Source organism: Natrix helvetica, assembly GCF_964273705.1.
Source record: "Natrix helvetica genome assembly, chromosome: 1".
Lineage (NCBI taxonomy): Eukaryota > Metazoa > Chordata > Lepidosauria > Squamata > Natricidae > Natrix > Natrix helvetica.
Window position 1 is genome coordinate 58,898,275 of NC_138548.1, and position 15,420 is coordinate 58,913,694.

The following is a 15,420-nucleotide window of genomic DNA, read 5'->3' on the forward strand; positions in this document are numbered from 1 at the left end:
CCTTTCGTAAATCCATTTGCATGTAAAAATAAAGCCATTATAATTAAGGTAGTATGTCACTTGGACGCCATGTGTCAAAGACAATTTCATTTTGAAGAGTTCAGATCCTTTCTCACTGTGTTTGTGCCTCTTTCTGTCTTTCTTCCTCCACCCTCCTAAAAGAAACCCTGAAGGATGAAAAGCCAAACTTTATAGCCCAGATTTAGTCTGGACTTGAAGAAAAGACATGAACAGTGCCACTACAATGCTTAACAGATGATCTTGTTGGGCAAATACATCTTTTGCATGTGTTCCCAGACTTTTTTATATTAAGGCTATTGGGACATATGGTAAATACCGGATTTCCCCCACCCCCACCTCCGTGGAATTTAAGATTTATACGTGTCTTTGCCAGATGAACAGCATCTTTCTTTGGATTTTGTGATGAAAGCATTTTTTTTAACTTAATGGAACTTTTAGAATTCTTAAGTAATAAAAATATTTAGAGATGTTCAGTAAAGTAAACCAGAGTAAGCCATGCAAGGAAAAATTACCAGGGTTTGTTTGTTTGTTTGCTTTAGATTTTTTTTTTTGGGGGGGGGGGGGGACAAATTAAATTTGCACTCAGTTGTTTTCTCCAGTTCAACTTGATGTTTGCTTTGGTTTTGTTCAGCTTGAGAAATGTAATAAAAACCAAAATGTCTACATAACTTATTTTTATACACGTTTAGAAAACAACTGATATTTTGAATGCAAATTTTTAATAAAAATATAACGGAAACACGAGGAATATAAAAATTCCATGAAATATATTCCATGAAAATCCAACTGATTTCTTGTGCCAAGTACTTATAGTTATGCTTCCTTAATTTTTACAGCCTTTCTCATCAACCAATTGGTTTTTGCAGTTTTTTTCAAATCCCTTCAACTATTTACTTTTCCTGTATAACGAACCAAATTTTATACCCACTTTCACAGGAATAAAACTCACTGGACTTCAGTGGATTCTTTCAAACGAAATTAGTCGTAGGAAAACGGGTTGCAAATGTATTATTGAGGTTTCTAGACTTCATTCACTACAATTAAGTTAATTAATAGTAACAAATCAATTAGTTGTGATGCACAATGCTTGTAAGATTGTTTTAATACTGGAGGAAAATACTGTGGAGCATTTTTCTTAATACCCGTATTATATCTCATCCTACAAATATTTTAAAACTTAATTAATATATTTATTTATTTACTACAAAATGTGCCTGAGCAAAAGGTGCTTGGAAATCTGGATCTGGATCTGTGCTGTGGATTTTTATATAAAGTGCTAACTCTGCAGCCCTCTGGCCTGTATGCACTTTATAGATACACCGAATAGATAGTATTTGGAAAAGATCTGGGATTTATTTTTATTTGTACTGGTCTGAAATTCAGTGGGAAGGCAAACAGGTATAATATGCATAATGCTAATGTAGTAGTAGCTATCTCAAACCTGGAAGTCTTGGATACTCTTGGAGAATAGGTAAAGAGTGTCGAACTCGTGGCCCACGGGCCAGGTGCATCACACATTGGACATGCCCACCCCTGTTTTAGCAAAGAGGGAGAATGTTGACATCCCTGGAGTACGTGGTTTAGAACAAATCAGCAATTAAGAATCAGAAAAAGGTCAATATTTCAGCTGTGTCTATTTTTGCCACTTTTCCCTTCTTTTGCATCCCATTCTTTGAAAAATGTAGGGTCTATTCTATTATATATGAATAGGAAAAGAAAGTCACATGGTATGATTAGCTTTAACTTCCTATGCCTCTAATCCAATACATTTTTATTCATTTAAAAAACCAATTGTGTTACTGACAAATTAAAGATTTGGTATTCTGTTTGATACCAGAATATCCTTGTATAAAAATCTAGAATGATTTTGAATTGTATTTGTTGCTACAACAGTGATTGTAACACAATATTAATGTTACTGTCAACAGATTTTGCTGGTATATTTTTGTTCATACTAAACAGTAAAAATAAAGGAAAAAGTAATGTTGTATTCACTAACTGGAATAAAAAGAAAAGATTTCCATACTTTAGTAAAAGGAATATTGTTTTTGGAATAAGAAACTAAACACGTGAGAGAAGATAGCTTACTCTCTGGTTAAGTATGATGAAAGTAGTATAAAGCTTAAAGAGGACAATGCTGAGAAGTGAAACTACTATAAACTTGACTGGATAATTGTATAATACCATTCTCTCTGTCTCTCCCTCTCCCTCTCCCTCCCTCCCTCCTTCCCTCTCTCTGTGTATACTGTATCTTTCCAATAAATGTTTTAAATGATCTGAGAACAACATTTGTTTGATTCAGTTTTAACCAAAACCATGTGTGTAACACTAATCATTCAACAATGTACAACCAAATCAAATCATTCTTTGTCTTCTCTTAGACTAATAAAGGTAAACAGCTTTCTGTGATAAAAATCTCTATTCTTGAGTTTTAAATTTCTCCTTATTTACTTTCCAGTTCTTCACCTTTGAACAGTACAAAAAAATTCTTGGAAATGTTTCTCTATCACCAGCTTTGGTAAGTGATAGTTTGCCATTCAGAATATACAAATGAATATAATATACTGCATTACATAGTTAGTATGTTGTCTTCAGATTAGGTAAGACAGTGGAGATAGGAAGAAAGGCAAAGTTAAAGTGGATGACATACCAATGCTCTGGATACTAGTAACAAATTATTTTACTCATATGGAAAGAGATTTGTATATGGATGACTCTTAGCAGGCAGAGCTTGCATTGCAAAGATGCAATGCTCCTTTTTGTCATTTTGATAGACACTTCCAATTCTTCCTATATCCCGGAAATGGAAAAAGAGCAGATATTTTCTCTGTTGGCAGTCCCTTCAGTTTTGGAAGGAGACTTTTTAGATGGCTTCTAATTGCAGAGGAACCTCTAAAGCATTATATACTGTACAAATGGAGCCTTTGCTCTTGCTAGCCTGGATTTCAGAACTGTTTATGTGAACAAGGAAGGCAAACCACAGTGCACAGGAAACATGCAGCCTCCTGATCTATTAGTGCATTGCCAAACCTCCTGAAATCATACTGCTGAAATTTTGTAGAAAAGTTCAAATGAAGAAGAAAAGGAGGAAGGAGAGAAGAGAGAAGGGAAGGGAAGGAAAGAAAAGGAAAGGAGGGGAAATTATTTCCCTTCTCTCAGTGACACTTGCTTGGGCAATGGGAATAAATCTGCTTTAAGATTTTTGGATAAGTATGAATGTTAAGAAATCCAAGGAAGTTGACTGCCCAGCCATCAATCCATGGAGATGATTCTTAAACTGTTAGCAAAATGCAATTGGAAGGGACAATTAATAAATCCTTATCATCTGGAAAATATTTTTTTAGTTAAATGGGTTAAGAAACTAGGTGTATTTTGCTGAATTTTTGGCTCTTTGAGTGGAAATTTTGTGACAAGAGTAAGAAGAATGTCATATACCTGCTTATCATATAAACTGGAAAACTACTAAAATGTACATTAACAGGCAATGGAAATGAAGATTTTTACGAAATGGGCATGATCACTTTTTTTAACATATTGTGTTTAAATACCATATTACTATTACATTACTATAATTGTCTCTGACGCATGAAAGATCCCCTCATGCTCCCTTTATTGTACTTCCATATTTTCCAAAGAACACAAAATATATTATTAAAGATTTTGCATATCTTTTTAACAGAGAAAATGGTAATTCATCTTGCAGATGTATGTGCTAGGATAAATTTCTCAGTATACTCTGAATAAATAATACAGGGTTTCATAGAGTTTAACACATTTACGAGGCCGTAGCAGAAGGAAATGGCAAGGGGTGTTCTGTATGAAGAGTCTGGAAGAAAACAAAAGATATATGTCCACGTCAGGGAGAATCTCTACAAATCTCATATGCTTGATTGCTAAGCAGAGTAAAGAAGGGATATACGGTCTGTAATACCCATCCATGAATGTTTTCAGTCCAACAGGCAGTTACTGGATTAAGAATGCTTAATGCAAGGCATGTTCAACCTGTAATCCACATGCTGGATCTTCATATCTGAATGATCAGATTGCACAGAGAGTTCCAAAACCACTACAGCATGAGCTTGGCCAATTTGCAATTATCATGCCTTATAAATTGGCTATGATACTGTAACTGGGCAAAGGAAACGTACACTTGTTTGGGTTCTGGGAAGCATGGAAAATTGAAAAATGTACTATTTTCAATTTGGATGACATCATCATTTTCAACAGCACTTGGCAAAAGCATCTTAACACACCTGCGAAAAGTATTTCAGTGTTTGCAAGGAAGATAACTGACTGTTGTAGGGCCCAACTCCTCACGAGCCCAACTGAAAATAAGGTATCACAGTTTGAAAGTAGCTCAAGGAATCTTTAGAACACAAACTGACAAGATGGAAGCCATTCACAAATCAGTTCAACCCAAAAACAAAACAGCAGTCTGAAACAATAATAGATTGGCATAGAGGATTACATCTAAACTATCATATATTGTTGCTCCTTTAACTGAACTTACTCAGAGGATGATCCTACAAAACCACTTGGTCCAAGGAACTTGAGAAGATATTTCAAAATTTTAACTTAACCGTGGTACTCCAATGTTCAAGAAGTTGAATTTTTCTCATGGGTGTCAACTTGATGTGTCTGAAATAACCACTAAAAGAGGGCCCTCAGAAAAAGAAGACCTCATCCCATACTTTAGGGGAGAAAGGATTCCGTATATGATATGATATTCAGCAAAAAAACAAGCATGTCATCAAATAGCCCTCAAAGTTCTTCCTTCTGATGGGGAAGTACTAAAAGATATTCATCAATCACCATTCTTAAAAATGGTTAGGGTCAATGTTCTTCATAGAAGATTAGCACTGCAGATTGACATTTATAAATAGTGAGATATTAAAAGGACAAAAAAGGGTCCCCAATGACCTTCAATTCCATTAAGAAAATCAGCTGGTGGTTCTGTATCCCAATAAAGAACTAATTTCAAAGTTTCCTATAAAGGACTATCTGGTTTAAAGGAGAGGATGATAAAGTGAAGGGAAACATCTGATTCCTGAGAAGTAATTCCAGATCTCACTCCAATCTAAAGCAACTCAACCTAGTAGGTCATCAAGGGACTAATTTCAAGCCACTTTCATGCCAATTAGCATGAAAGTATTGGAGGTACATACAACGTTCCATATCCCACATAATCCCTCCTAATGCACTGTCTACCTATCCAGTGGGGATAAAGTGGAAGGAGCTCTGCTTTGAGATTTCTCTTCTGTTGGAACAGCCTAGCTTACACTGCTTGTCGGACTAACCATAGATGACTACAAGTCTGAATCATAGCGGTTCAGATAAAAATATAGATCATGTACATTATCATATTCAATATGCAGAAGACTATTGTGAGATTATTCTGAGGAATTTATAAATTACAAAGACCCAGATGTTCCATTCCACCGATACTAATGCAACTTTGCTCAGAGTGCCATTGTCCTTAGTAGTAATAGGGCAGTGATGGCGAACCTATGGCATGTGTGCCACAGGTGGCACGTGGAGCCATTTGTCAGGGCATGTAATGCGCTGCCCTGTCAACTGGCCAGCGCACATGCGCGCACTGGCCAGCTGATTCACCCTTTTTTAAAGCCATTTTTTGCCCTCCCCAGGCTCCAGAGGCTTTATAGGAGCCTGGGGAGGGCGAAAAGAGCCTTCCCCGCCCCACCCACCCCCGGAGGCTTCATGAGCTTCCCTGACGCCTTTGGAGCGCTCAAAACGACCCTCCGAGCAAACCAGAAGTCACTTCCTGTTTGCTTGGAGGATCGTTTTGAGCGCTCCGAAGGCTTCAGGGACCGTCTGGAGGCTTCCCTGAAGCCTTCAGAATGCTTAAAACAACCGTCCGAGCAAACTGGAAGTGACTTCAGGTTTGCTCGGAGAGTCGTTTTGAGTGCTCCGAAGGCTTCAGGGACTGTATAAAGCCTCTGGAGCCTGGGGAGGGCAAAAAAAGCATGTAAAAATGGGGGGGGGTCGCACCTGTAGTGCGTGCATGTTCACTGGGGGGTCGCACATTGCATTATGGGTGTGGCACACCTGCACACGACCCCCCTGAGCTCCCACCACTTATGGCACGTGAGCCAAAATAGGTTCGCCATCACTGTAATAGGGTATACTCCCAGATACGTATGTTTAGTTTTGAGCCAAATTTACATTTCATTATTTCGACGTATTCATTGCAATCTCCCCATTTTTCTACCTTTGACCCATTTAAAGAGTTTCAGGCATTTCCTGAAATGATCCTCATTTCAGGTTTCAACTTATTCTATAGAAGATACAAGAATTACAAAAGTCTTGCTGCTGCATATATAAGTTTTAAGCACCATCTCAATCTGTGCTGGACTTTTGTCAAGTCTGGTGAATATTATTTGTTTATATTGGTAAAGTGTATTTTGGGAATGTTCTTGTGTGTTCCAGAAATCCTAACTGGAGGGGGAGGGGAATGTGTGCCTTGAAGCCACAATCACACCAAACTTTCAGTATCTTACAGCTGCTGAATCCAAAGAAATATTTCTCTGAAATGATTCTTCAATATATTTTGTGGTGTGTGTCTTATGTGTGAATACAGGTAGTACTGGACTTACAACCATAATTGGGACCACTTCCAATTTCCATTGCTAGGCAAGACAGTTGTTAAGTGAGTTACGCCCAATTTTATGACCTTTTTGCCATGGATATTAAGCAAATTACTGCAGGTGTTAAGTGAATCATGGAGTCATTGACTTTGCTTGATGGCGGCCTGCTGGGAAATGGTGGTCACATGACCCGAGGTCACTGCAACCGCCCTAAATACATGCTGATTGACAAACACCCAAATTTTGATCACAGCATTGTGGGGCCATAAGTGCAAGGACCAGATGTGGGTTCCTATTGCTTCGGATCAGTTCGGCCAAGTAGGTAGTAACTCGGCCGCCCATGCCCCCAAACCACTTCTATCAGTGGCACCATAGGTGCCACCATCTTGTTTTTTGCTTCTGTGCATGCGCAGAAGTGATTTTTTTTACTACGGTGCATGTGTGCACAGCTTGCATCAAGTGTGCACACGGCCAAAGCATGCCCCTGAGCAAACCAGCAGTAAAAGAATCTGGAACCCACCCCTGGCAAGGACCAGTTGTAAGTCACTTTTTCCAGTGATGTTGTAACGTTAAAACAGTCACTAAACAAATGATTGTAAGTCAAGGACTACCTATATATCAATAAAGATAAGCGTCGTGTAAAACTTTTGTACAATATTTTCTGGTAGGCTTTTGGATGTTTTCAATGCATTGTATTCTTTTTTTAGATATCATAGTATTAGCTGATTTCTTAAATGGAACATCTGACTCGGTACTACTGAGTCAATTGTGTCTTCAGTTGTGAAGTTTGTCATAGGAGAACTTACTTAAATGAATTGTTTCATTTAATTGGGAATATAGCAACATTATACTGTATATTCTTGGCATTAGAATTATTGAGTTATCTCTTTGTTTTATATACTTCTTGTAAGTGATATAAAGAATTGTTTCTGTGAATACATGATGTACATAATAATGGGTAAAGTATTCCTGATGCAGTACTGCTTTCTTCCTAAATAGGAAGAGGATGATATGCTTTTCCCCCCATATGCATTTCTTAAAACAGTCAAAAAGCTTTCTTTCCAGCTGAAGGAAATGCATTGTTGATAGGACTTTGACATTTTATTTTGAATATTTGGAATGCGGTTTGTGGCTTTTGTGATTTTTTTTCTCCATGAACTGTCAACATCTAATCAAGGATGAAAGCTGTTTAGGAATGGCATACTACTGCAGAAGAATTGGTCTCTCCACTTTCATCATATTAGTCAGCTTAATGCTCAGTTTTACAAAGTGATGTATGGAGATGTTTTACCATAGCACATGCAAACTGATTGATTTAACTCTTTTAGACGTTTGCAGTTGCGGGCCTGGGATCCGGGCTAACAGAAGCAGTTGTGGTTAACCCTTTTGAAGTAGTCAAGGTTAGCCTCCAGGCGAATCGGGATGCTTTCAAAGAGGTAGAGTAACTGGGATTTTTTTTTTCAATATGTCGGGGAATGGAACTGTATTGAATTGTATGTATATATCTTCATTAAGCTCTGGGGAGGGGGGAATTTCTTGAGTTGGTTAAAAATAAGTGGTGATTCCAGTTTAAGTGTTGTCACATCAAAATACATGACAAATCAAATCAAATATATGATAAAATACACTGAAGGAGCGGGGAGAAGAGAGGTTTTAGAAAGATTATCTTATGCTATAATTTAAAAAAAATGAATTCCAGGTTCTATCAGAAGAGGGAACAAGCAAAACATGGGAAAGAAAAAACTGCTTTTTTCCTCCTAAGTTATCTTGCTAAGTCCTTTGCTGTACTCGAGTGAAGTACTGCTTCAAAATTTTGTACTGGAGTTTCCCAAATATTCTCAGTATATGAACAATTGGAAAGAAGCATTAGAAGTTTAAATGTCATAGCCTGAGTAAACTACCATATTTCTTGGACAATAGGTGATTCTAACTCTGTCATGTAACCCATTAGTGGATATGAGTGTGTGAATTCATCAAAGGGATCACCTCTTCTGTCCAGAAACTGATTCATTAAGAACTGTACATATAGTGAGATTCTTGTGCGCTTAATAAATATAACTTCTATACTATACTGGTTTATTCTTATTTGTGGCCACCCAACATAAGTAGAAGCAAACATGCATAGTTGATTTATCTCTCCACATATTCACACCATCAGATTTATCCAAAAATTGATCAATAAACTTCTACATATTGGGGAAAAGGCTCTCTATTTTTTCAATCCTGTATTCCCTGGATCACACATAATAACAATTTAGTAATTATATATTTAAGCATGGACTAAACAGAAAGGCAGTTTGGTGTAGAAGTTAAGGCACCAGGCTAGAAACTAAGAGACTCTATGGGTCCTAGTCTTGCTTAGAAACAAACAAAAAAAAAAACCATTGGATGACCTGGAACCAGTTACTCTCACTCTCTTAGCCCCAAGAAATTGGCAATGGCAAACCATTTCTGAAACCTTCCCAACAAAACTGCAGGGACTTCTCTAGGCAGTTGCCAGGAGTCAATTATGATTTTGGTGAAAATACCATTAAAAAAAGACAAATTAAACAGATTCAAAATGCACTTTCTATGTGTACTTAAAAGCTTGGGGATTTTCAGCTGAGACTAAATATAATTAGTTAGTCAGTCAGTCAGTCAGTCCGTTTGAATAATAAATATGCCTTCTCACAAACTACTTTTAAGTTTCCTGAATTTTAAATATAAAGCGATGTGACAAAGTAAGGAGGGCAAAAACTGTGCCCCATCCTCTTGTGTGTACAATTCTTATTTAGCCTTCTGAAGTAAAAATTTCAGAGATTGCTTCTGTCTCATCTAAACCATATCTAAATATTTTTATTTTATTTTTTCCAAATACTGTTCTAATTTCCCCTGTGTTTGAAGATCAAGCTTGCCATATCTATGAGTGATACTCACTTTGGAATGAAATGCCCCTTTGGCACTACTACCTTCAGCGGTGAGATTTCTCTCCTTACTCTTACAACAGCGGAGGTAATTAAGGGTCCCCTCTAGTCCGTTTTCACTCTTGCAGATAGATTAATAGCAGTTGCATTTTCAAAACTATTCAGAAGTATTCCCAGCACAGGTTCCACAGTTTTCTACCAAATTTAATTATTAAAAATATACTGTATTTGGGTTGTGGATTTAAGTTGCAATCTGATAACATGACACATGCCGAAGAGACATACTTAAATAGTTTTGAAACAACCCTGGCCTAGGAAACAACTTTCTAAAGTAGAACCTTTCCACCTCAGAAGGTCTGCTTTGGAGTACAGATAGCAAGTGCATTTATAATTGAGGAACGTAAAGAAACTCACAGGGAAACTTCACAACCCCCTTTTGAAACTTAATAATTCTGCTGTTCCTCATGATTTCTCTACAGGGTTCTTAAGTAAATAAACATGGTGTTTGACTTCAAATGCAATAGAAATGAACCTCTCTGTGAACAATACGTCTTGACATGTTTGAATATGTTCAAGAATTTTCTAAAGAAAAGGAAAGAGAGAAATGGGGTAGAAAATCCTTTCCTAATTTTTTTAATTTAAAAAAAATACCAGCAGGGCTTATTGAAGGTCATAGTAATTGGCAAGGTAGTTTTGCAGACTTACTTTTTTAGGGTAGCTACAAAATTCACTTAATAAGAATACATAATTTAATAAAAGGTAATCCACAAATTTATTGACAAGCAAAATAATGAATATACTAAGGGGCTTTTTTTCTCTTGCTGAAGTCATAAAAAATGAATAGTACAATCTGGACTAGATTAAAATTTGTCGGTAGGGTCCTCCTTTAAGTCCATAATTAACTAGTACCAAAAACTCAAAATTATTATTTTCTGATTCATATGTTTCAAGATGAGCTAAATATGTAGAGTACTTTCACTTGCAAATCTCTGAAGCACTCAAATATGATCAGAGCAATATAATAATTGCTATATAATGGGACTATAATGGGACTATGTTAATTCTTCTAGAAGTTCAAAACAATATACTACAAAAGGGGGTTCCCTCTTTCAAATGGATAAGGTAGAGTCTCTCTCAAACTTAGTTTGATTCCTGGTAACTACATAAAGACAACCTTGCAGTTCTCCAGCAGTAGTGCAGACGTGACCTTCCATTACTACCTTCTGGAGTGCATTTTTTACTTCTCAATTTGATATACAACCTTAGTATTTCTTGATAATCTTTCATCCAGTAGAAGGAATCTGATAGCTTGAATTGAGAGTGTCTGGTTTAATTCATGGCTCAACTAATGGTGAGCTTCCACAACTAAGTCAAAGTCTCCTCTTCCTGGGCCTAGTCAACAGGATATTCACTTCTTTACACTGTTTTTTACCAGACCAAGTTATAAATACCTGGCAAACATATGTAAATAAAAATGAAGCAATATATTAAAGGAATATCCAACCTGACTGTCACCTGAATAAGCAGAAACCAGATGACTTTGATATGGCAAGATTCCTTTGAGTGATTTATTTCGATGACATTTTGCCATTAAACAAATGAATACATGATGAAATTAGCATCATTTAAAGAGCTGTAGTCAAAATGGTCTTTATTTCCCTGTATAAGCATCCTTGTGACAGTCATCTTTTGCCTTTCTAATTAAATATTTGATTACACAAATATAACTTTAATGAACAACAAAACTAAGCAAATAAAACCTTGCTGGAAAAAAATATTTACCTGGGCTAGACAATTATTTAAAAAAAAAATCTTCCACACTAATGCATTGGCTTAGGTTGGGATTTTGAAAGCTAGATAATCTAAGTATATATCAGTATGATACATAAACCACCATGCATGAGGCATTAACCAAAATATGCCCAAATTGAGCTTTATTGTTTTTATTGTTAACAGGAATGCCACATGGAGCACAAGTACAACTGGACTTGAATTCACGCTGAACCTTGTTCCAAAGGTGCTTTTTCCAAAAGGCAACTGGCCTTTTTTTTTTGTTCTTTTCCTTCGAAAACATTTTCATTTCTCATCCAAGAAGCTTCTTCAATTCTTAAATGAGAAACAAAAATGTTTTCAAAGGAAAAAAAAACAAAGTCCAGTTGCTTTTGCCACTTGGAACATACAAGGAATAAATGGTAAATAGGACGGGTTAAAGAAGGAAATGAATGAAAGTCACATAGATAATTTGTCTGTCTGTGAAATTAAGAGAAAGGGGAAGTATCTAAATGAAAGTGGTCTTGCTTTGCCAAATATACAGGGAAGTGAAGGTATAATGAAAAGCTAAAGTGTACATCAGAAAATATGAACGGGTTCATCCTAGATTATTTTGGATATATATGAAATCAGAATCCACTGACTCATAATATTCAATGTTACAGTCCACTAAATGTTACTAAAAGAACAAAATATGAAGTTGGGGGAAAACTCAGCAAGGTCTGGATAAATTGTACCAAGGAGGAAAAATATTAGAAATTCAAAATGAAAAATTGAAAATTAGAAAGTAAAGAAAAAATGAGGGAGCCATTCAGAGACCCAAAAATGAATGAGGATGGGATAGTTGAGCAGTTGTTTAGAAAAAAACATTATGTTTGTTTTGAATAGATAGTGTGAGCATCAGTCTATTTTTGGGGAAATAATGAATTAAAAACATGATTGATTTTAATGCTCATGATGAAAAATTAAAAATAATGAATGAAAGATACAAGGATGAATAGAGGTTCTGAATGTGAGATTCAGAAAGATTCTACTAAGACTGGAGAAATCCAAATTCAAGTCTGTTCCCAGACAAGGATACTCACTTGAGTGATTTAAGCCAGTTATGCACCCTATAGAAATATTTACAGGGATGTTTTATCTTTTGCTTTATTTGTATAGCAACCATCCACCTTTGCTAAAGCTCGCCAAATTATTCAGGCCAATGGGTGGGGTCTGCGTGGACTCAACAAAGGGCTGTCTGCTACTTTGGGACGTCATGGAGTTTTTAATATGGTCTATTTTGGATTCTACTTCAATGTGAAAAACATCATTCCTGCCAATAAGGTACGTATATTATTTTAGATTATTTCCCGACCTATCTGAGATACAGGTATTGTTCCAACTTTTTTCAAAAGCTGGTCCTATGGACCTTCCAAAAGAAATAATAGTGCTCTCACATCTTACATCTAAACTGGGGGTGGGATTTAGGGGTGGGTTGCTCTGGCATTACTGCCGGTTTGGCGCACAAAACTTTTTGCACGCAAATGCTCACTTCACTCATACACATTTGCACCTAAAAAGGTCTGTTCATGTACAAAATGTTTTTAAGGGGGTGGGTGGGAATTACATTTCTGCAATGAAAATCAAACCGGTAGAATCCTCTGGTAGGATTCTACCGGTTCGGACCACTTCGGGTGAACCGGTATCTCCAAAGATCAATTGGGAACAAACCGGATCATTCCCACTAGTAAGTGGGCCCACCAGCCCGCCCCTGTGCTTTACCTAATTTTATCTTCACAGCTGAGTCGCACGGCAGAGTGGATTGCCATGCCTCAGCTTTTTTCCTTCCCAAGCAATAATCCGGAAGGTAAGTCTTCTCTAAACTGTGCACACCAGTGGTAGGTTTCAAAATGTTTTAGAACCTCTTCTGTAGGTGTGGCCTGCTTTGTAGGAGTGGCTTGCTGGCCATGTGGCTGGATGGGAGTGGCTTGCCAGCCATGTGACTGAGTGGGAGTGGTTTGGCAGTCATGTGACTGGGTGGGTGTGGCCAACTTGTAAAATGTGGTGAAACTCACTTAACAACGCTCTTGCTTAGCAACCAAAATGTTGCCTCAGAAACTCTGGCATTTGAAGCACGCAGGTCTTAAAGCTTTCAAGTTACAAGACTCTTGCATCCCTAACCCTTTACAAAAAAAAAAAAAACCCAGGGGTGTTCAAACATGACAGCTTTAAAACTTGTGGACTTCAACTCCCAGAATTCCTCCTCCAGTCATATTGGCTCAGGCAGTGGCGTAGCGTGGGTTGTCAGCACCCGGGGCAAGTAATTTGCGCCCCCTAACCCGAGGGCGGCCCAACTGCAGCTGCCCCTGGGTCGGCATCAGTCAAGTGAGGCTCTCCATGCTGGCCTCCTGCCTTCCTCCCGAGGAGGAGCTCAACAGGGCAGCGGGAAAAGGCTCGACTGAAGGGAAGCAGGTGCTGCGGGGGTGGGAGGCGCACCGGGGGCTTTGGGAAGGCACCCGCTCCCCGGGGCACTCCAGGCGGAGCGGGAGGACACGGTGGCGTTGCAGCGGCGGGCAGACAGAGCGCAGCGCCGCTCTCCTTCGGCTCCCGCGGGGGCAGCGCGGCGGGTCTTGGCGGCTCCGCTGGGAGGTAGGCAGTGCGCAGGAGGGGCCTGGGCGGGCCGGGGCCAGGGAGCTTAGTTCGCGGGCCGAGCCGGGCGCGGAAAGAGGCGGCCACAGTCCGGCAAAGGGCGGCGCGGGGCGAGTCAGGGCGCCCCCCCAGATGTTGCGCCCGGTGCGGCCGGCCCCCCCTGCACCCCCCACGCTACGCCACTGGGCTCAGGAACTCTGGCATTGAAGTGTGCAAGTCTTAAAGCTGTCAAGTTCCAAGACCCTTGCACCCCTAACCCTTTAGGAAGATAACCCAGGGGTGTTCAAACTTGACAGCGTTAAGACTTTAAGGTTTAGATAGGACTCTTAGAGGCGGGCAGGCCGATTGGTGAGCCAGCCAATCAGTGAGCGGTGGGCGGGGCAAGCGTGGTGCAGACGGGCAGGGAGAGGGAGCTGGAACCGGTTCTAAACAGCAAGGTAGATTTGTGGAACCTCTTCTATAGAGGAACCCACCCCTGATGCGCACACACACAGTGCACGTCAGGCATGGACACACATGTAGCATATGCGCATGGAACTGGTTGTTAAGCCTGTAGGATCTCACCCCTGACCTAAACCCAAGATTTCTGTGACTCTGACCCTACTTCCTTTAAGAAAACCTGAAGGTCTGACTCTTTCCCCAGACACCTGACCAAGAAATGATTTGAATCCACTATTTGAACTGATTTTTTACCCCCAACATGATCATTTATGACTTATTCTCGTACTGGCTCTTATTTCTTCTTTTAACTTCCTTTAAGCCTCCCAAGGCCATCAACATGAGCAGCCTTGAAAATTAAAATTATAATGATAGCTAACATAAACAAATGTGTTCAAGACATTTAGTTGGCTCTCCTTGGAAGTACAGTGTTGATCTAAGAGGACAAATGGCTTGTCTTAAGGCTACAGAGTGCCTTATGTCACAGAGGTGGACTTTTTAAAAACTGCAGTATAGTATTACATACGATAAGTTAATGTACCTGTGAACAAATGGATTTCATCAGAGCCACAAATGAGTACACCAAGCAAATGTTACCTGGCGTGTGAACGCCAAACACACTTTAACTTGTATTTGCCCTTTAACCTATAACTGCATTGTGTTATATTTACTAGAAGAATATGTCTGTCATAATAATGAAACCGTTGCTATGCTCACAAAGAAACATAAATAGGAGGCGGCATATAGGAAGAATTGGAAAGTTGGCAGTATATGTGATTCTTGAAAACTAGATTTGCATTGAAAGTATTGTCCCCATGGGATAGGGCATTGAAAATTGAGTCCTGGAAATACAAATTCCAATATTGATAGATCCAATTGTATATGTTTTGTAGAAGTTAATTGGGACATTTCTAAGCCTAAATGGTAGTAACACCATTTGTATGATATGGAAAATGTATTTGGCTTGAACTTCAAGGATTGTCCATGTTTGTTCAGCTTTTGAGAATTAAGGAGCACACTAAATCTGGCATCCTCTTCCATGAGGCTGCTCT

General features: G+C 38.7%; 1 protein-coding gene across 1 annotated transcript in view; it reads left to right on the top strand.

Moving 5' to 3' along the window:
• The window catches only part of SLC25A21 (solute carrier family 25 member 21), a 293,494-nt gene that overhangs the window by 270,358 nt on the left and 7,716 nt on the right, over nt 1–15,420 (top strand). The window contains exons 5-7 of the mRNA XM_081968587.1: nt 2,480–2,539; nt 7,955–8,062; nt 12,461–12,625. Coding sequence (XP_081824713.1) covers nt 2,480–2,539; nt 7,955–8,062; nt 12,461–12,625 — 333 coding nt within the window. The remainder of the gene's footprint in view (nt 1–2,479; nt 2,540–7,954; nt 8,063–12,460; nt 12,626–15,420) is intronic.